General features: G+C 36.5%; 2 protein-coding genes across 2 annotated transcripts in view; both read left to right on the forward strand.

The window, feature by feature from the left end:
- The first annotated feature begins 834 nt into the window (after positions 1-834).
- LOC126965105 (acyl-protein thioesterase 1) lies at positions 835-9,484 on the forward strand. Its single transcript, XM_050808568.1, has 5 exons — positions 835-1,039; positions 1,155-1,186; positions 1,264-1,477; positions 3,686-3,859; positions 6,660-9,484. Exons 1-5 carry the CDS (start codon positions 989-991, stop codon positions 6,846-6,848), a joined length of 660 nt encoding a protein of 219 aa, XP_050664525.1. The 5' UTR covers positions 835-988; the 3' UTR covers positions 6,849-9,484.
- Positions 9,485-10,786: 1,302 nt separating this feature from the next.
- The window catches only part of LOC126964994 (sodium/hydrogen exchanger 8), a 28,966-nt gene continuing 17,368 nt past the window's right edge, over positions 10,787-22,384 (forward strand). Inside the window, exons 1-3 of the mRNA XM_050808386.1 lie at positions 10,787-12,200; positions 12,930-13,086; positions 13,437-13,591. Of these exons, the coding sequence (XP_050664343.1) occupies positions 11,033-12,200; positions 12,930-13,086; positions 13,437-13,591 (1,480 nt within the window). The 5' untranslated portion in view covers positions 10,787-11,032. The remainder of the gene's footprint in view (positions 12,201-12,929; positions 13,087-13,436; positions 13,592-22,384) is intronic.

The raw sequence follows: 22,384 nt of genomic DNA on the forward strand, positions 1-22,384 counted from the left end.
CTACGAAGGTATTACGTTAAAAGTTAGATATTAGACATTTATATTAATTGATGTTATTGGTTGTAAGTACAGCTACAAGCTCTTGGAGAGCCCATATGATGAAAGTTTCGAGGAAGGTTCCTTGTGCCATACATGATCAAAGGCCGGGCCGGGCAACTTTCTAGAACGTGGCATTGAGCTGCCGAAGAAATATCTTTCAGGGTTCAACTACCTAGCTGAAGTACGCAGCGATCGTATGAAAGAGCCGTCAGTTAGCCTGTTATACGGCTTTATGAAATAGGTGTCACAGAGTCTTGAGGTGTGTGAGCAAGTGGATTTACGTATTGTGGGTATGTTCCGATATGCACTCCGACCACTGTACAGTGTGACGTCAATTTAGTATACTGTGAAGCCGTTCCTTTATAGCCAGTTTTACTGGTTACTATTTAAAACGGAACGCAATCCCGTATACTGTCAGCCGCAGCATTCAAAAAAGTTTTCCAATTCATTAAAAAACTGTTGTGGGAGTACTGTCACATAAAAAATATTTGGGATTAAAAACTGTAGGTATTGTTTATAAAACATTAGGCACTTGAGTGGTTTTGACTGATCACGTGATCAAAGTACTGCGAGTAACTTACCTCGAAAACGCCAGTGCTCACAGTAGAATATGGCAGCGATTTATGACGTCATGTATATCCCTAGGGTACTGCGGCAATATACTGGCAGTCCATAACGGAACGAATTTTTCTACAGTACTGTGCAGTGCTCGCAGTGCATATCGGAACATAGGTACCCTGTAAATTCAGTGTCACTTGTTGACTTGACTTTGACAATTTGTGCATTGTCAGTCTGTCAGATGGTCTTTCTGTCTCTTGAAGCAGTGTATCGATTTAATTAAAATTTATAATATTGTTTCGACTTTCGCTAGGCGTTTAACCATTTTGTGTTTTATTTACAATTAACAAGTATTAGTAGTAATTGTGCTCTGTGAAGTTAAGTAAAAACTATGGAGCCCAATCCTGTAATTATTGCTTCTACAGCAAAACAGACGGCCACAGTAAGTTTTATTAATCTGCCTATATTTTTTATTAATTTTTATCTTAATATAATTTGTTACATAGATAAGGGTATTGAGTATTGAGCTCTTAAAAATATGATTTAATATTTTTCAGCTTATCTTTTTTCATGGTCTTGGTGATACTGGGTAAGTTTAAAATGTTTTATTCTTTTTGTTTTTAATTATTGCACTACCTGAATAATAATCATAATTATTTTCCTTAGACATGGATGGGCTAGCACAATAGCTGCCTTACGAGGGCCTCATATTAAAGTTTTATGTCCAACTGCTTCTCCTATTCCTGTTACATTGAATGCTGGTTTCCGTATGCCATCCTGGTTCGATTTAAGAACTTTAGATGCTACAGCTCCTGAAGACGAAGAAGGTATATTACGTGCAACAAGCCTTGTGCATGGGCTTATTTCTGATGAAGTGAAGGTAAGGGTACCACGATTTAGAAATAGATCATTCTGAATATTTTAATGTTTACCTAACTAGTTACATACATTATTGAATGGTGTCTCAAAGGTGGTATTAAATTCTGTGGATAACGCTAAGTTGACACATTTTTCGACTCTAATTATTTTCTGTCTAATTGGACGTAGTTAAGCAGAAAGACTCAAACCACACTTTGGTAAGAAATAGAGTTAAGGATGCCATTGTACTCCTGAAGGTCGTATCTGCAATGTAGTGGAGAGCCTATTTTTAAAATGTACACGGTAACTGTTTTTTGGATATTTATATGGACAATATTTAGAGCTGAAACTTCAAATATATTACTCAAAATTGCCTTTGTGTGGTTTGAGTCCTTTTTGCTTAACTACGTCCAATTATTGATGAATTATTTAAGTTTCTTGAACATAATATTATGCAAATTGGTGTACTTCTTGTTTTAAATTGAATGTATCTTTAAAAGTATTCATTGAAATATCTTAATTTTAACACACTGTTGAATCAATACAGAAACCAAATTATGAATTGTTTTGTAAAGATTATTGTGATTATTTGGTGGAAATTAATTCTTAAGGGCATAAGCTCTGCTATAAATAAAAATGCATATTTTTGTGACACAATATTTATATTAAAAATATTTGTATTTATTAAAGTCAGAGCAAAATAAACTTAAACTTTTCAAAATGACCACCTTTTGCTATATCTGGCAGGCTATGAATCTAATAATCACATATGTAGAGAGGGTCCGCACCTTCCAGCTAAGAAATGGTCTCAGACTTTGTGCCACCAAAGATGCAAGCATATTAAAAAGATAATATGCCTCTAGCATAATAACTGGATTAAGCATGGCTAACAGTTAATGAATGCTAACTCATAAATGATTGTTATTATTTATTTAAAAAAAAAGGGATTCGTAATATTCATATTACTTAGTAAAGAAGTTACACTGTCTGTTTTCCTTGGCCTTAAAAAAATCGAGCGGGCTGGATGGCCTCTCTCGTGATCAGATTGTGCACTTTAGCTAACTCCAGGGCTAACGCGTTTATTTACACACTCATACTTAGCGGCGTAGTCCCGAACTCATGGAAGCTATCCGATTCCAAATAAGGTGTCAGATCTGGTAACCTGCTTTCCAAAATAATGTGAAGCTTAATTAGCGGCAACATCTTGGTATACTTAGAAAGTCACTAGTTGATAAACGACTGCAAGTTTGGCTTTCGCCATGGTCGATTGGCTGGCCATCTTTTCGTATACCTAAGACAATAATGGGCGGGTGGCAATAGTACGCAATGCCGGATGGAATACTGGGTCTCGAAATATTGAGTGACTGCCAATTCCACGTGCACCTAGAAAGCAAAGCCGAATTGGCTTCAAAGAAACTAGGTCATAAATAGAGCACGGAAAGACCTCAAGCTGGTCTCCATTCTAGTGTTCTACAAAGCGCAGGTTTAGCCACAGTCGTATTGTCAACCGACAGTCTGGTGCTTTGTGAAGAGCTCTCGATCACCTGCTATTGCACAGATTGTCGCTTCATGGAGTGCCTACTACCGCATTTATCTCAGGGAATGTCTCAAAGAGCCGTTTGACCTGATTGCTGTCGTATACCACCTTTACTCGACACTCTACAAACTTCATCCTTATGGATGTTTGCCTCCAAAATTTCAATTTTTGGAATTTTCTGCCACGGACAACCAAACTGAAATGAGCTTCGTTACGTTGTGTTTTCAGGACGATATGACATGGATACCTTCAAAAACAGCGTTTACACGTTCCTAAAACACCGACAACACTCTTGTGATTCCTTTGGTGTTGCAGGACAATCTGGAGAGTGGTGGTCGCTTAACATCAGGTGACCCCGGCTCTCGTTTATCCTTCTCTTCCATAATATTAATTAACGAATGATCTAAATAATGATAAATAAATCAATAGTAAAACTGTGTAATAATTTTATCATTTATGTTAATGACGTAAACCCTATTAAGCTGTTTTCGTCATGCTAGTCATGCAGTCTAGATAAGGCCGATCTTAAATTAGGGCATTTTTCGTAATTTGGCCAAAATAAGACATTTCCCGTAATTATACTTCACCAAATTTACCCGAAATAAGTAAATTTCGACAGTACAATATGCCTTTACAGAGTACTTCCCAATTTGGCATTTTTAGTATATTTCATTAACGTGTTTCCATTTCTAGGCTGGTATACCTGCAAATAGAATCGTGCTTGGTGGATTCTCTCAAGGAGGTGCATTGGCGCTTCACTCTGCTCTCACGTATCCCGAAAGTGTCGCCGGCGTTATGGCGCTCTCGTGTTGGTTGCCAAGACACGCTCATTTCCCCAACGCAGTTAAGGCTCCAAAAGATTTGCCAGTAAGTTACCTTTTTAGTTACAAATAGCTCAAGTACTTCAAATTCATCGAGGTTCAGCGTCTAGATCTGTTGACCCTGGCACACTTCTTGAAATAATTCCCAATGGATGGTGATGATGAAGGAGGTCGAATACAGACACCCCCTGCACGAAGTTAGTAAAGTGGAGGCTGCAGCCTGCTCCCAACGAAGACTATGCTGAACATTGAGCACATTCAAATCAATAATAAACCACAAGAGTAAATGCATTAATTCACACACTGTAAATAAAATATAAAGTTATTATGCGAGCACTATATTATCCGGACAGATGGCCAGTGGGGCAGAAACCTCCTCGAATGGCGACCACGTACCCGAAGACACAGTGTTAGTAGGCCCCCTATAAGATGGACCGACGATCTGGTCAAGATCGCCGGAATACGTTGGATGAGGGCAGCGCAGGACCAATCATCGTGGAGATATTTGGGGGAGGCCTTTGTCCAGCAGTGGACTCCTTCCGGCTGATGATGATTATATAAACGATTATAAAGATATATTAAAATCTTCCGATTTGTGTCGCTTGGTTCCTCTTCCAATATCATGAATTAATCGCCGATCCAACTTGCCCATATTTATATGTGTGTCTTAGGAATATTGTCGAAGCAATATTTCAATATACTGCCAAAATTAGAACTTAAATTCCATTCATAAAACAAAACTTTAATTAGATAAATTTAATTTTTAGTTTTATGATATACTGGTGTCGAATAATACGGCATGTAGGTATCACAACAATAGCTAGTAATTACTTCCGGACTTATTATCAGATGTCAAGGTTATGTTCATTTAAAACGATGTTTTTATAGAGATTTGCTACTCGCTATTTGTCAGTCAAAATTCCAAACAGAATTTTCACTTATTATATAATTTCAATTGGAGTTTTGCTTGTTTTTAAAAATAAAGCAAATATTTAGTGCAATTTACCATGATAAAATCTTCCAGAATAATGCGATCTATATATTTATAATTTTATCGATTACTTAGCATATTAGAAGTATTACGCAATTCCAAGTGCATTCAACTTGGAATTGAGTAATATTTGCATTAGAGATCAAAGCAAAGGGCAACTCAGTCATATTTTGAAATTCTAATGAATAGACCTAGATTTTATGCCCTATAATAATATTTTTCATATAAATTCATTAGGGTCGACACACTAGAAATATTACAACGGCAAAGCTGTATAATAATTGTTTGTGTGGTCATATTAGGTCTTGTAGGCAACTAAATTTTCTATTGGAAGGTGTTTTTGTTAATAGTAAGTGGGTGATTTCGGAAAAATAAAGCTTTTCTCGAAAAAACACATTCTAACAGAAGAAACGCCACAGAAGTTATAATTGTATTTGCCAGTGAGAGGCTCCTTTGCACTGGATGCCGGCTAGATTATGGGTACCACAACGGCGCCTATTTCTGCCGTGAAGCAGTTATGTGTAAGATTTATTGTGTTTCGGTCTGAAGGGGGCCGTAGCTAGTGAAATCTCGAGGTGACGAGCGCTCCATAAGCTGTTCTGGCGTCTCTTCTGCATCCATGTATCTTCTTTATAAAGGGCTGTCTGTTACATCTATGATAGATAGATGTTTGTTGTTCAAGGAACAGTGACCGGTGACAACACCTACAATTTTATCAGGTTGCGGGCGAACCTCTTTGAGGGCACCGGAACCGCATTCCATTGTGTTAGATAGGATTGTTTAATTTTTTATCGCAGACACTTTTTAATTTGGGCCTCAGGTAGAGGCAGCAGTGGTTCCGGTCCATATGCTACAGCAAGTACGAGTTAATCGGTATCAACTGGCAAGTGCTCAACGTGCAGATTGTTTAAGGTTCTACCGTCAATATGGTGTAAATGGGACATAAATCGGCAGGGTATGGTGATTTTCACCCAGAAGTGCAAATGGCGTAATGGCGGTGGCGCAGACGCTAGCGATGTGATGGCGAGCATTTTCCTGAAGCCCGCATACAATAAGCTAGCCAATTGGATGGTCTCAACGTTATGTGATCTTCACAAATATCTCCAGACTCAATTATTACCATTAACTTATATGGCAGAGTCAAGTACTTAGCGCTATATCGAAGCGTTGGACCTCATAGGAGTGTGAGGGAGAGGACCTCACACACGCGCACAGCTAAAAGGTTTTCACTTCATCTTTGCCCGTGTAGTTGAGCTATGTCAAGCAACTTATTCTGTTATGGAAGACACGCACATTAAAGTAATACCGTGGCCAGCAAGTATTGCATCCCTAATCGAGAACATATGGGAACACTTGGCACGAAGGATAACCTGGTAAGAGAGGGAGCAAGAGGTATACCGGCGTCAATCAATAGCTAACTATAGTAGAAATGTGCCATGAACGGGATTCCAGCTGAAAATGTAGGGGTTTTTCAAGCCGGGATTCCAGCTGAAAATGTTAAGCTACAAGAGGAAGGCATATACGTTATTGAGAGACGAAATAAAAATTTAGTGTTTTGTTTTCACTGACTTTGTTCATGTTTTTTTTTCCTTTATTTGTAATTTTTATAAAAAGTTAAGGAATTTATTTATTGATTATTATTTGGGGCAGCTTTTAGCCAAACTGGCTTAGTATAAAAGTAATTTATGTTTACGTTAATAATTAAACAATGTATAATGTTTATAATTTCATCTTATTAAGTAGTAAATATACCTATTCATAATTATTTTATAAATCCTCGTAAGCGATATCTTTCAACAGGCTTGCTGTATACTAATAAGATTTTAGTTTATGAATTTTTTAATTTTTTTTTCAGATCTTCCAGGCGCACGGTGACTGCGATCCAGTCGTACCATACAAGTGGGGTCAAATGACAGCGTCGTTCTTGAAAACATTTATGACCAATATGGAGTTCAATACCTACCAAGGGTTGTCGCACAGCTCATCGGAGGCCGAGCTTAAGGATATGAAGGCGTTTATAGAAAAGAGATTGCCGTCAATTTAATAAGCCGTCGTCATTATAATGTTAAACTTCCACTGTCTTTTTGCCATGAATCTAAGAAAGCCAAAACAAATCGTTTAGCCTAAATATAGCAACGACATTATAACCCGCTCGACTTCTAATATTGTAATACTTTTATGTTCGCAATGCAAAAATCAGTCTACAAACTATGGTGGTGCGGTCGCAGGAAATGGGCGCTCATATTATTATTTCAAAGATCACAACGTATCGTACCTAATTGGTCAGGAGTTAATCGACAAATATCGTCAACAATTGGTACTTTGAATTTATGTAAGATAAATTCTCTTAAAGATACGTACAGACTGGTGAAACGTAACATGAAATGTATCATTCTACTTTTCACTGCATGTTCGCTGGAACCTTGGACGCATAGCGCACTCATACCGCGCATTCACTACAAACCTCCCGCGAAAGTCTGTTTTGCCATTCAAGCCGCGAACGCGCCCTTTCGTGTTCGTTCGCAAAACCGACAAATCACGGGTCGCTCCGCGCGCCGCTTGTAATTCAAATTAAAATTCAAAATCACTTTATTCATGTAGGTCACGGAAATGACACTTGTGAATGTCAAAAAAAAATATGATAGTTTAGCGCGCACAAGACACCCAAACTATGAGAAATTGTTGCAAAGTCTCCCCTTATTACCTTTCATGATACATTGTAGTAATGTGTACCTACGACGAATTCTTTCATTGCATGATACATATTATCTTACGTTTCACAAATCAATACGCACCATAACGGTACCTGAAATCGAACGCCTTTTTTAGGCGTCTATGTTCTATAAGATCGATGCTCCTGGGAGTTGTAAAAAAAACCTTCGCTAAGTTGCTTGTTGTAGCGCCGAATTTAGCATTTAGGATGAGATCTATAGAACGTACTTAGAATTTGCTCACTCAACTGACTCTTCGCTGAGTATTTTGCTGTCTTAGCTTAAGCTCTGCATAATTTCAGATGTGAAATGACTATAAAAACGAAATCAAATATGCTATGCTTTACGAAAGTAAAGTCTAAGCAAAGTTTTCAGTTCGCTCTATAGAACTCACCCTTAATCAAGATGGAGCTATATTGTCTTTCGGCGGTCTTTTTTCGATGCTTTTAATCGATAAGTTTTTTTTTATTTATTACGTGGCATTACACGCTAGTCCTTCAATAGAATAGCTTCATACATTTTTTGGGTGTTGCGAACACGAAGCACAGATACCCTGCCGCAATGCTTGAATAAATTTTATTTATCATTGGGGCAGCTCCAGAATATTTGTGCCCTTTGTACACTCGCGTGTAGAGCAGGGGCACTCTTCGTCTCTTGAGTTTATCAGTAACGAAACACAACTACAAAATAGTCTGGTATCTTTGTCTCTGTTCCGCTAATGCAGTGTGAAATTATTTTTTGGCCAATCAACTCGATAAGTATAAATACCTGAAATCCGATCAGTTTTTCCGTCCCCATACTCATGACTATAACTGATGTGTGGTCTTTTTTGTCTATGTTCACTGTCTTGTAATTCGTACCAAACGACCTCCTTGGGTTTTCCGCTATTACAATATTGGAGAATTAAACGAATATTGCTGCATTATGTGGAAACTTAACGGGTTTGTAGAGAATGTACTTAAAACAATTAAATCCAGTAGAGCATTCCATTACAAAGTCTTTTTGTCTGACATCTTTTATTGGCTCTCTTTACTGTGGATAATTGCAAAAATTATGGTATTGTATGAAAATGTATTAAGGTTAATGGGGGTAAGATAGAAAACGTAACGTAAGAAAAAAATCCTTCGTAACGCCAGATCTAGGCGATTTTTCGCAGGGCTATCAACACTGTGCTAACTACCCTTTCATTAGGGTAACCAAGTCATTCATTTCCTAATGTTCTAAATCCGTACTTGTGCGAAAAATATATAAACTTCTGCGTTATTAATTTTATGGAAACTCCTCGAGTGAGGTATCCGTGATGAATCGGCGTTGGCGTTTGGCGCAGCGGAAGATCGCGCACAGAACGCGAGAGGTCACGGATTCGAGTGAGATTCATTCATAAATTTTGTTTTCAAATTTTATTTGTGTAAATCTAAGTTATACATTTAAAAGAACTTTCAAATTATATCGCTCTTACCTTGATATCTTTTTTATCGTGCCCTTGTTTTATTCTCATGAAATTATTATTTTATATGATTTTTTATTTAATAGTCTAAATTTACAACAAATTTACTTTTTAGGTTAAAATAATAGTACTTATCTTATCAATAAAACATGACCGCGTCCCCCACTCACCAGATAGGTACGGAATTTTTTTTCCACCTGAACCGAGCCTCAATACTCATAAAAGCAATTAAAGTGCGGTGGAATTTTAATTTCATAATATGACTACTCGCATTAAATAAATCTAATAATATTATTTAAGATAATATGCTTGTCTATTGTAAATTACTACGATGGTAAAAAAGTTCTATTGAAATTATATTAATTCCTTAATTTTAAGCAAGTATTGGGAAACTCCGTAAATGAAATTCAATATATTATAGTCACTTGGGTCAAGTAGATACCAAATATTTATTTAATATTATTTAATTTTATAAATAACAGTAATGTAAGTAAAATATACACAATAAAGTTATTATAGCAAGAGATGTATTTTTATTAATTAGTTATTTTAATGTTATAAGAACATGCTGGATTTTATTAACTATCCAACTCACGAAAACATTTTTAACATCGAGTGCAGTTGACATACTGAAACCAAATTTATTCGCAAACGATTAATGTCCGCAACGTAAGAATTTATTGTACATACATATCCCGTGGTATGCTCAAAATAGTGGCAGAAACTGGAGGAATAATGTATTCACAAAGGGCCTTATTTAATAAACGTTACAATCCTACATATTTGTAAAAAAGTTAGTAAACTGTTTAATTAACGATGCAAATATGTAAGAAAGTTACAAATAAATAACTCACAATTACCATACTTATAAATGCTTACATAATATTATGTCAAAAACGCCTTCAGGGTCTTATGAAAATTGTAATTTACAAATATGTAGTGGTAAATTATAATGTTTAAATATGTAGTGTTAAATTACTAGTGACGTAAACGTATATAGTGAAGATTGTTAATTTACGACGGTAGTAAACTAATATAAACATAAACTATTAAACAGGGCGCGGGTATCTGGAATGAAATAGGGACTTAATACTTGATCAGACCAATAATTAAATAAATCATACAACCTTTTTACGAAATAGGAGACTAAAAGAGATTGCGCTAGAAATAAAATAACGTTATTTGATTTCCTTCTATTTATAATGAATTACTTGTTTTAAGATAGGACGTTCTACTACTGTAGTGAGAATTGCTTGAACGTGCAATACAATTAGTATAAAATGATAATGGATCAGGTGGAACGATAGGATGGAATGATACCTGACTTTATTCCTTCGGTAAAAATGTTAAAGATACAAATTGCACACGTAGGTATTTAAAACGCAGCAGAAGCCAAGAAAATGCTTGTGCTAAAATGATGCACCTACGGTTCCCGACTAATACAGCTACCCTCATGATACTTACAATGGTAATGATAATTCTTTTATACTTATTATTATACGTACGGCTCGCTATGATAGCCGTTTTGACGCTTGTCCACTCATGAAGTTTCGTTTAATAATTACATTGAAGGAGCAAATTACTGTTCTTTATTTTCAATTTTCGAGAATAAATTAACATTTCACATCACTATTAATATGTCAAAACGGCCATCATAGCCTGCCGCTAGTATAGAATAATGTTAAAATTAGAGACTGCGTGCTCCTTTGCTTCTATTGTCCAGTGCCAAAGAAAAAAATATTTCATGTCAGCAAACTGACAAGTGACAACCCCAATAGCGCTGACAGCTGATAACTATTTCTAAGATTGTTTCCTCGGAGTAAAAGTGTTCTGTGGTTTTCATTCAATATTCATAATCATAAATCGTTCAATTGATTACAAATCTGGTTAAAGTGTTCTGTGTTACAAATTATCTTACTACAATACAGTAAACTCGTTCATTTAGTATTTGTCTTGATAATGTTTGTTTTCACTAAGGAAATAGTGTTAACTTAAATAATTTATGCACTTTTGAAACAGTTTGAACCGCGCATGTTTATTTGGTGATGAGTGTAAAAGCCTACATACAAAATGAATACAGCGATTACAGTTTTGTTGACTTTATTATGTGTGATAAATAAAACAGCTGCTCATGATATTCTAGAAACAGAATTACACAGTGAAAGCTTCTACGAGTTTCGAGATGATAAGACCGATTTCTCAAGGTCAAAGCGAGATATTGTGCAAAACATTTCGAGTTCAAGTGAATCTACTCTGATTTCACCAGCTGTAAATAACTCATCGCAAAGTAATGTTTCGACTGAAAACCCTGTTGTATATGAGGTTGGATCCTCTAATTTATCAATACTGACAGTGGTGCAGTTAAATGCATCTACCGCAACAACTCCTAACACCTCTGATGTAATTCGCGCTGATTCAGCACCCCTTCCTGGAAAGAGTTCAGCTGAAGATGAACATAATAGCTCTATGGCAATATTCTTTGTACTATGTGTATTGGCTTTGGGTATACTTCTCATACATCTAATGTTACAAACTGGTTTTTCCTACTTACCTGAAAGTGTAGTTATTGTTTTTCTTGGTGCTTTGATAGGCATGATTATAAATCTTATGTCTATAAGAAATATTGCAAATTGGAGGAAAGAGGAAGCATTTTCACCTACTGCATTTTTCTTAGTACTCTTACCACCCATTATATTTGAGTCTGGATATAACCTCCACAAGGGAAACTTCTTTCAAAATATAGGATCTATTTTGCTATTTGCTATCGTTGGTACTGCTATATCAGCATTTGTTATTGGCGCTGGTATATACCTGCTAGGTCTTGCCCAAGTTGTATATAAATTGAGCTTCGTTGAGTCGTTTGCATTTGGTTCTTTGATATCTGCTGTGGATCCAGTAGCAACTGTTGCTATTTTTCATGCCCTGGATGTGGATCCAGTGTTGAATATGTTGGTATTTGGTGAGAGCATCCTGAATGATGCTGTTGCTATTGTCCTCACCACTGCAGTGTTGGATTCCAATGATCCCTTGATGTCCACCACTGAAGCTATTTTATCAGCCATTAATCGGTTTTGGCTAATGTTCTTTGCATCGGCTGGTATTGGTGTTTTATTTGCATTGATTAGCGCATTATTATTGAAGCATGTGGATCTGCGTAAGAATCCTTCTCTGGAACTTGGAATGATGTTGGTCTTTACATATGCCCCTTATGTACTTGCTGAGGGTATACATTTATCAGGTAAGATATTTTTTTTAGTAATTTATAAGTAATATTTTCTATGGCAGTAATTTATTAGTAATATTTTGCACGATCAAGTATTTACCCTATATTACATCATCTATTCTATGATGCAATAGAGGTTTTAATGTAAAATTAGAGAAATATAGAACTACTTTATATTTTACTAGCTGCCCCGACAGACATTGTTCTGTAGATAATAAAAATAAATACTGTTTTTTTTATGAATTGTCAATAATATTTCACAACATCAAGAATTATTTTATAAAATATGCTCTCTGTTGTTATAATTAAATTGTTTCACGGCAGAACTATCAAACCGTGTGTCAATAAATTTTCTCATAGAAAATATGTCCATACAAAACAAATATTGAAAATAAAAATAATTATGGGTGCCAAATCGAAATTAAAACTATCCTATCTCTCAAGTTGGACTAAACTGCACTCCATGAAGTAATCCCCATTAGTTTAGGAGTCCATCGCGGACAAACAATGTGTCACATAATTTATATATATTAGTATTATTTAAGTTCCTGTATCCCCTAGCTGGAGCATAGGGCGTCCACAGTGCATATCCATCATAATAAGTCATGAGCATTAACACTGAGGTTGCCAATGTGAATTGATATCCTCCAGTCTCTGACACACAACTCCCGGGATAAAAAAAATTGTGGTTGATATTTGTATAAATGTATTAAAATATGTTTTAAATTTTGTATGTGGTTTTAGGAATCATGGCAATATTGTTCTGTGGTATAGTTATGTCGCACTATACACATTTTAACCTTTCAACTGTGACACAAGTGACAATGCAGCAGACGATGAGAACTCTTGCATTCATAGCGGAAACATGTGTTTTTGCATATTTAGGTTTAGCAATATTCAGGTAAATAACAATTTTATTTAGTTTATGTCTGATCTGTTTTGTTCCAGTAGGTGGTACTACGTGCATGTTAAATTAACAAAATCTGTTGTATATATAACTCTATTGTTCTCCTTTTAAATAACTGGACCAAGGTAGCTGCTGATGCCGAGGTTTATATAAATTTTTATGTTTTACTGCTGGAATAAGTAAACTATTACAAATTTTTAATTGTAATACATATCAATTTTTCTATCAACTTGAAACATTGACAATATAATATAACATTACAAAGCAATGAAGTGTTATCACACCAATTGCAAATAAATTTAATTACTTTACCAATTCCGTTATAATATTTCAACTTTTTCCAGTTTCCGTCATCGTGTTGAGCCGGCACTAGTAGTTTGGAGTATAGTTCTCTGCTTGATTGGTAGAGCTGCTAACATATTTCCTCTTGCATTACTTTGTAACAAATTTCGGGAGCACAAAATAACTAAGAAGATGATGTTTATTATGTGGTTCAGTGGTAAGATATTTGTTTTGTCTAATAAATCTATTAATTGATTCAATCAACCATATCTATTTTGTAATTGATTCAATCAACCAATTTTGTAATCGAGCCCATTGGTCAATTGAATTTTATGTGTCCTAAGAAGCAATCGGATGTTGGCATGCTGGAGTTTGCAGAGCATGTCTGTAATTGAAAATTTATGTCAAAGTAATAAATTACTTTATGCTTATGTCAGTCAAGACAATAAAGTTAAGATACTGGTTGGCTTGAAAAGGATGAATCTGCTCTCTATTGTGGCCACTGTAACTGGACACTGTTTTGTGGATAGACAGCTGTGCTATACATTCCACTGACTGTCCCCTATACAGAGCATATCTGTAATTGAAAAATTATGTCAAAGTAATAAATTACTGCCAAGTCAAAACAATTTAAGATACTGGTTGGCTTGAAACGGATCAGTTTTCTCTTGCAGCCACTGTAACTGGGTACTACTTTCTGGATAGACACCTGTGCTATACTTGCCACTAACTCCCCTATGCACAGGATTTCTGTAATTGAAAAATTATGTTAAAGTAATAAATTACTTTAAGCTTATGTCAGCCAAGTCAAAACAAGTTAGGATACTGGTTGGCTTGAAAAGGACCAATTTTCTCTCTATTGTAGCCACTGTAACTGGGTACTGATTTCTGGATAGACACCTTTGCTATACATGCCACTGACTGTCCCCTATACAGAGCATATCTGTAATTGAAAAATTATGGCAAAGTAATAAATTACTGCCAAGTCAAAACAAGTTAAGATACTGGTTGGCTTGAAAAGGACCAATTTTCTCTCTATTTTAGCCACTGTCACTGGGCACTGCTTTCTAGATAGACACCTGTACTATACATGCCACTGACTGTCCCCTATACAGAGCATATCTGTAATTGAAAAATTATGTCAAAGTAATAAATTACTGCCAAGTCAAAACAAGTTAAGATACTGGTTGGCTTGAAAAGGACCAATTTTCTCTCTATTTTAGCCACTGTCATTGGGCACTTCTTTCTAGATAGACACCTGTGCTATACATGCCACTGACTGTCCCCTATACAGAGCATATCTGTAATTGAAAAATTATGTCAAAGTAATAAATTACTGCCCAGTCAAAACAAGTTAAGATACTGGTTGGCTTGAAAAGGACCAATTTTCTCTCTATTTTAGCCACTGACTGGGCACTGCTTTCGGGATAGACACCTGTGCTATACATGCCACTGACTGTTCCCTATACAGAGCATATCTGTAATTGAAAAATTATGTCAAAGTAATAAATTACTGCCAAGTCAAAACAAGTTAAGATACTGGTTGGCTTGAAAAGGACCAATTTTCTCTCTATTTTAGCCACTGTCACTGGGCACTGCTTTCTAGATCGACACCTGTACTATACATGCCACTGACTGTCCCCTATACAGAGCATATCTGTAATTGAAAAATTATGTCAAAGTAATAAATTACTGCCAAGTCAAAACAAGTTAAGATACTGGTTGGCTTGAAACGGATCAGTTTTCTCTTGCAGCCACTGTAACTGGGTACTACTTTCTGGATAGATACCTGTACTATACTTGCCACTAACTCCCCTATGCACAGGATTTCTGTAATTGAAAAATTATGTTAAAGTAATAAATTACTTTAAGCTTATGTCAGCCAAGTCAAAACAAGTTAGGATACTGGTTGGCTTGAAAAGGACCAATTTTCTCTCTATTGTAGCCACTGTAACTGGGTCCTGATTTCTGGATAGACACCTTTGCTATACATGCCACTGACTGTCCCCTATACAGAGCATATCTGTAATTGAAAAATTATGGCAAAGTAATAAATTACTGCCAAGTCAAAACAAGTTAAGATACTGGTTGGCTTGAAAAGGACCAATTTTCTCTCTATTTTAGCCACTGTCACTGGGCACTGCTTTCTAGATAGACACCTGTGCTATACATGCCACTGACTGTTCCCTATACAGAGCATATCTGTAATTGAAAAATTATGTCAAAGTAATAAATTACTGCCAAGTCAAAACAAGTTAAGATACTGGTTGGCTTGAAAAGGACAAATTTTCTCTCTATTTTAGCCACTGTCACTGGGCACTGCTTTCTAGATAGACACCTGTACTATACATGCCACTGACTGTCCCCTATACAGAGCATATCTGTAATTGAAAAATTATGTCAAAGTAATAAATTACTTTAAGCTTATGTCAGCCAAGTCAAAACAAGTTAGGATACTGGTTGGCTTGAAAAGGACCAATTTTCTCTCTATTGTAGCCACTGTAACTGGGTCCTGATTTCTGGATAGACACCTTTGCTATACATGCCACTGACTGTCCCCTATACAGAGCATATCTGTAATTGAAAATTATGGCAAAGTAATAAATTACTGCCAAGTCAAAACAAGTTAAGATACTGGTTGGCTTGAAAAGGACCAATTTTCTCTCTATTTTAGCCACTGTCACTGGGCACTGCTTTCTAGATAGACACCTGTGCTATACATGCCACTGACTGTTCCCTATACAGAGCATATCTGTAATTGAAAAATTATGTCAAAGTAATAAATTACTGCCAAGTCAAAACAAGTTAAGATACTGGTTGGCTTGAAAAGGACCAATTTTCTCTCTATTTTAGCCACTGTCACTGGGCACTGCTTTCTAGATAGACACCTGTACTATACATGCCACTGACTGTCCCCTATACAGAGCATATCTGTAATTGAAAAATTATGTCAAAGTAATAAATTACTGCCCAGTCAAAACAAGTTAAGATACTGGTTGGCTTGAAAAGGACCAATTTTCTCTCTATTTTAGCCACTGTCACCGGGCACTGCTTTCTAGATAGACACCTGTACTATACATGCCACTGACTGTCCCCTATACAGAGCATATCTGTAATTGAAAAATTATGTCAAAGTAATAAATTACTGCCAAGTCAAAACAAGTTAAGATACTGGTTGGCTTGAAAAGGACCAATTTTCTCTCTATTTTAGCCACTGTCACCGGGCACTGCTTTCTAGATAGACACCTGTACTATACATGCCACTGACTGTCCCCTATACAGAGCATATCTGTAATTGAAAAATTATGTCAAAGTAATAAATTACTGCCCAGTCAAAACAAGTTAAGATACTGGTTGGCTTGAAAAGGACCAATTTTCTCTCTATTTTAGCCACTGTCACTGGGCACTGCTTTCTAGATAGACACCTGTACTATACATGCCACTGACTGTCCCCTATACAGAGCATATCTGTAATTGAAAAATTATGGCAAAGTAATAAATTACTGCCAAGTCAAAACAAGTTAAGATACTGGTTGGCTTGAAAAGGACCAATTTTCTCTCTATTGTAGCCACTGTCACTGGGCACTGCTTTCTAGATAGACACCTGTGCTATACATGCCACTGACTGTCCCCTATACAGAGCATATCTGTTATTGAAAAATTATGTCAAAGTAATAAATTACTGCCAAGTCAAAACAAGTTAAGATACTGGTTGGCTTGAAAAGGACCAATTTTCTCTCTATTTTAGCCACTGACTGGGCACTGCTTTCGGGATAGACATCTGTGCTATACATGCCACTGACTGTTCCCTATACAGAGCATATCTGTAATTGAAAAATTATGTCAAAGTAATAAATTACTGCCCAGTCAAAACAAGTTAAGATACTGGTTGGCTTGAAAAGGACCAATTTTCTCTCTATTTTAGCCACTGACTGGGCACTTCTTTCGGGATAGACACCTGTGCTATACATGCCACTGACTGTTCCCTATACAGAGCATATCTGTAATTGAAAAATTATGTCAAAGTAATAAATTACTGCCAAGTCAAAACAAGTTAAGATACTGGTTGGCTTGAAAAGGACCAATTTTCTCTCTATTTTAGCCACTGTCACTGGGCACTGCTTTCTAGATCGACACCTGTACTATACATGCCACTGACTGTCCCCTATACAGAGCATATCTGTAATTGAAAAATTATGTCAAAGTAATAAATTACTGCCAAGTCAAAACAAGTTAAGATACTGGTTGGCTTGAAACGGATCAGTTTTCTCTTGCAGCCACTGTAACTGGGTACTACTTTCTGGATAGATACATGTACTATACTTGCCACTAACTCCCCTATGCACAGGATTTCTGTAATTGAAAAATTATGTTAAAGTAATAAATTACTTTAAGCTTATGTCAGCCAAGTCAAAACAAGTTAGGATACTGGTTGGCTTGAAAAGGACCAATTTTCTCTCTATTGTAGCCACTGTAACTGGGTCCTGATTTCTGGATAGACACCTTTGCTATACATGCCACTGACTGTCCCCTATACAAAGCATATCTGTAATTGAAAAATTATGGCAAAGTAATAAATTACTGCCAAGTCAAAACAAGTTAAGATACTGGTTGGCTTGAAAAGGACCAATTTTCTCTCTATTTTAGCCACTGTCACTGGGCACTGCTTTCTAGATAGACACCTGTGCTATACATGCCACTGACTGTTCCCTATACAGAGCATATCTGTAATTGAAAAATTATGTCAAAGTAATAAATTACTGCCAAGTCAAAACAAGTTAAGATACTGGTTGGCTTGAAAAGGACAAATTTTCTCTCTATTTTAGCCACTGTCACTGGGCACTGCTTTCTAGATAGACACCTGTACTATACATGCCACTGACTGTCCCCTATACAGAGCATATCTGTAATTGAAAAATTATGTCAACGTAATAAATTACTTTAAGCTTATGTCAGCCAAGTCAAAACAAGTTAGGATACTGGTTGGCTTGAAAAGGACCAATTTTCTCTCTATTGTAGCCACTGTAACTGGGTCCTGATTTCTGGATAGACACCTTTGCTATACATGCCACTGACTGTCCCCTATACAGAGCATATCTGTAATTGAAAATTATGGCAAAGTAATAAATTACTGCCAAGTCAAAACAAGTTAAGATACTGGTTGGCTTGAAAAGGACCAATTTTCTCTCTATTTTAGCCACTGTCACTGGGCACTGCTTTCTAGATAGACACCTGTACTATACATGCCACTGACTGTCCCCTATACAGAGCATATCTGTAATTGAAAAATTATGTCAAAGTAATAAATTACTGCCAAGTCAAAACAAGTTAAGATACTGGTTGGCTTGAAAAGGACCAATTTTCTCTCTATTTTAGCCACTGTCATTGGGCACTTCTTTCTAGATAGACACCTGTGCTATACATGCCACTGACTGTCCCCTATACAGAGCATATCTGTAATTGAAAAATTATGTCAAAGTAATAAATTACTGCCCAGTCAAAACAAGTTAAGATACTGGTTGGCTTGAAATGGACCAATTTTCTCTCTATTTTAGCCACTGACTGGGCACTGCTTTCGGGATAGACACCTGTGCTATACATGCCACTGACTGTTCCCTATACAGAGCATATCTGTAATTGAAAAATTATGTCAAAGTAATAAATTACTGCCAAGTCAAAACAAGTTAAGATACTGGTTGGCTTGAAAAGGACCAATTTTCTCTCTATTTTAGCCACTGTCACTGGGCACTGCTTTCTAGATCGACACCTGTACTATACATGCCACTGACTGTCCCCTATACAGAGCATATCTGTAATTGAAAAATTATGTCAAAGTAATAAATTACTGCCAAGTCAAAACAAGTTAAGATACTGGTTGGCTTGAAACGGATCAGTTTTCTCTTGCAGCCACTGTAACTGGGTACTACTTTCTGGATAGATACCTGTACTATACTTGCCACTAACTCCCCTATGCACAGGATTTCTGTAATTGAAAAATTATGTTAAAGTAATAAATTACTTTAAGCTTATGTCAGCCAAGTCAAAACAAGTTAGGATACTGGTTGGCTTGAAAAGGACCAATTTTCTCTCTATTGTAGCCACTGTAACTGGGTCCTGATTTCTGGATAGACACCTTTGCTATACATGCCACTGACTGTCCCCTATACAGAGCATATCTGTAATTGAAAAATTATGGCAAAGTAATAAATTACTGCCAAGTCAAAACAAGTTAAGATACTGGTTGGCTTGAAAAGGACCAATTTTCTCTCTATTTTAGCCACTGTCACTGGGCACTGCTTTCTAGATAGACACCTGTGCTATACATGCCACTGACTGTTCCCTATACAGAGCATATCTGTAATTGAAAAATTATGTCAAAGTAATAAATTACTGCCAAGTCAAAACAAGTTAAGATACTGGTTGGCTTGAAAAGGACAAATTTTCTCTCTATTTTAGCCACTGTCACTGGGCACTGCTTTCTAGATAGACACCTGTACTATACATGCCACTGACTGTCCCCTATACAGAGCATATCTGTAATTGAAAAATTATGTCAAAGTAATAAATTACTTTAAGCTTATGTCAGCCAAGTCAAAACAAGTTAGGATACTGGTTGGCTTGAAAAGGACCAATTTTCTCTCTATTGTAGCCACTGTAACTGGGTCCTGATTTCTGGATAGACACCTTTGCTATACATGCCACTGACTGTCCCCTATACAGAGCATATCTGTAATTGAAAATTATGGCAAAGTAATAAATTACTGCCAAGTCAAAACAAGTTAAGATACTGGTTGGCTTGAAAAGGACCAATTTTCTCTCTATTTTAGCCACTGTCACTGGGCACTGCTTTCTAGATAGACACCTGTGCTATACATGCCACTGACTGTTCCCTATACAGAGCATATCTGTAATTGAAAAATTATGTCAAAGTAATAAATTACTGCCAAGTCAAAACAAGTTAAGATACTGGTTGGCTTGAAAAGGACCAATTTTCTCTCTATTTTAGCCACTGTCACTGGGCACTGCTTTCTAGATCGACACCTGTACTATACATGCCACTGACTGTCCCCTATACAGAGCATATCTGTAATTGAAAAATTATGTCAAAGTAATAAATTACTGCCCAGTCAAAACAAGTTAAGATACTGGTTGGCTTGAAAAGGACCAATTTTCTCTCTATTTTAGCCACTGTCACTGGGCACTGCTTTCTAGATAGACACCTGTACTATACATGCCACTGACTGTCCCCTATACAGAGCATATCTGTAATTGAAAAATTATGTCAAAGTAATAAATTACTGCCAAGTCAAAACAAGTTAAGATACTGGTTGGCTTGAAAAGGACCAATTTTCTCTCTATTTTAGCCACTGTCACCGGGCACTGCTTTCTAGATAGACACCTGTACTATACATGCCACTGACTGTCCCCTATACAGAGCATATCTGTAATTGAAAAATTATGTCAAAGTAATAAATTACTGCCCAGTCAAAACAAGTTAAGATACTGGTTGGCTTGAAAAGGACCAATTTTCTCTCTATTTTAGCCACTGTCACTGGGCACTGCTTTCTAGATAGACACCTGTACTATACATGCCACTGACTGTCCCCTATACAGAGCATATCTGTAATTGAAAAATTATGGCAAAGTAATAAATTACTGCCAAGTCAAAACAAGTTAAGATACTGGTTGGCTTGAAAAGGACCAATTTTCTCTCTATTGTAGCCACTGTCACTGGGCACTGCTTTCTAGATAGACACCTGTGCTATACATGCCACTGACTGTCCCCTATACAGAGCATATCTGTTATTGAAAAATTATGTCAAAGTAATAAATTACTGCCAAGTCAAAACAAGTTAAGATACTGGTTGGCTTGAAAAGGACCAATTTTCTCTCTATTTTAGCCACTGACTGGGCACTGCTTTCGGGATAGACATCTGTGCTATACATGCCACTGACTGTTCCCTATACAGAGCATATCTGTAATTGAAAAATTATGTCAAAGTAATAAATTACTGCCCAGTCAAAACAAGTTAAGATACTGGTTGGCTTGAAAAGGACCAATTTTCTCTCTATTTTAGCCACTGACTGGGCACTTCTTTCGGGATAGACACCTGTGCTATACATGCCACTGACTGTTCCCTATACAGAGCATATCTGTAATTGAAAAATTATGTCAAAGTAATAAATTACTGCCAAGTCAAAACAAGTTAAGATACTGGTTGGCTTGAAAAGGACCAATTTTCTCTCTATTTTAGCCACTGTCACTGGGCACTGCTTTCTAGATCGACACCTGTACTATACATGCCACTGACTGTCCCCTATACAGAGCATATCTGTAATTGAAAAATTATGTCAAAGTAATAAATTACTGCCAAGTCAAAACAAGTTAAGATACTGGTTGGCTTGAAACGGATCAGTTTTCTCTTGCAGCCACTGTAACTGGGTACTACTTTCTGGATAGATACATGTACTATACTTGCCACTAACTCCCCTATGCACAGGATTTCTGTAATTGAAAAATTATGTTAAAGTAATAAATTACTTTAAGCTTATGTCAGCCAAGTCAAAACAAGTTAGGATACTGGTTGGCTTGAAAAGGACCAATTTTCTCTCTATTGTAGCCACTGTAACTGGGTCCTGATTTCTGGATAGACACCTTTGCTATACATGCCACTGACTGTCCCCTATACAGAGCATATCTGTAATTGAAAAATTATGGCAAAGTAATAAATTACTGCCAAGTCAAAACAAGTTAAGATACTGGTTGGCTTGAAAAGGACCAATTTTCTCTCTATTTTAGCCACTGTCACTGGGCACTGCTTTCTAGATAGACACCTGTGCTATACATGCCACTGACTGTTCCCTATACAGAGCATATCTGTAATTGAAAAATTATGTCAAAGTAATAAATTACTGCCAAGTCAAAACAAGTTAAGATACTGGTTGGCTTGAAAAGGACAAATTTTCTCTCTATTTTAGCCACTGTCACTGGGCACTGCTTTCTAGATAG

This window comes from Leptidea sinapis, chromosome 6, assembly GCF_905404315.1.
Source record: "Leptidea sinapis chromosome 6, ilLepSina1.1, whole genome shotgun sequence".
Taxonomy (NCBI): domain Eukaryota; kingdom Metazoa; phylum Arthropoda; class Insecta; order Lepidoptera; family Pieridae; genus Leptidea; species Leptidea sinapis.

Bases quoted from the DNA above. Each gene is read 5' to 3' on its own strand.
- LOC126965105 (XM_050808568.1), top strand. From the start codon at position 989: ATGGAGCCCAATCCTGTAATTATTGCTTCTACAGCAAAACAGACGGCC. The intron at 1,040-1,154 runs GTAAGTTTTATT...AATATTTTTCAG, and splicing joins CAGCAAAACAGACGGCCACA to CTTATCTTTTTTCATGGTCT. The intron at 1,478-3,685 runs GTAAGGGTACCA...TTCCATTTCTAG, and splicing joins TTATTTCTGATGAAGTGAAG to GCTGGTATACCTGCAAATAG.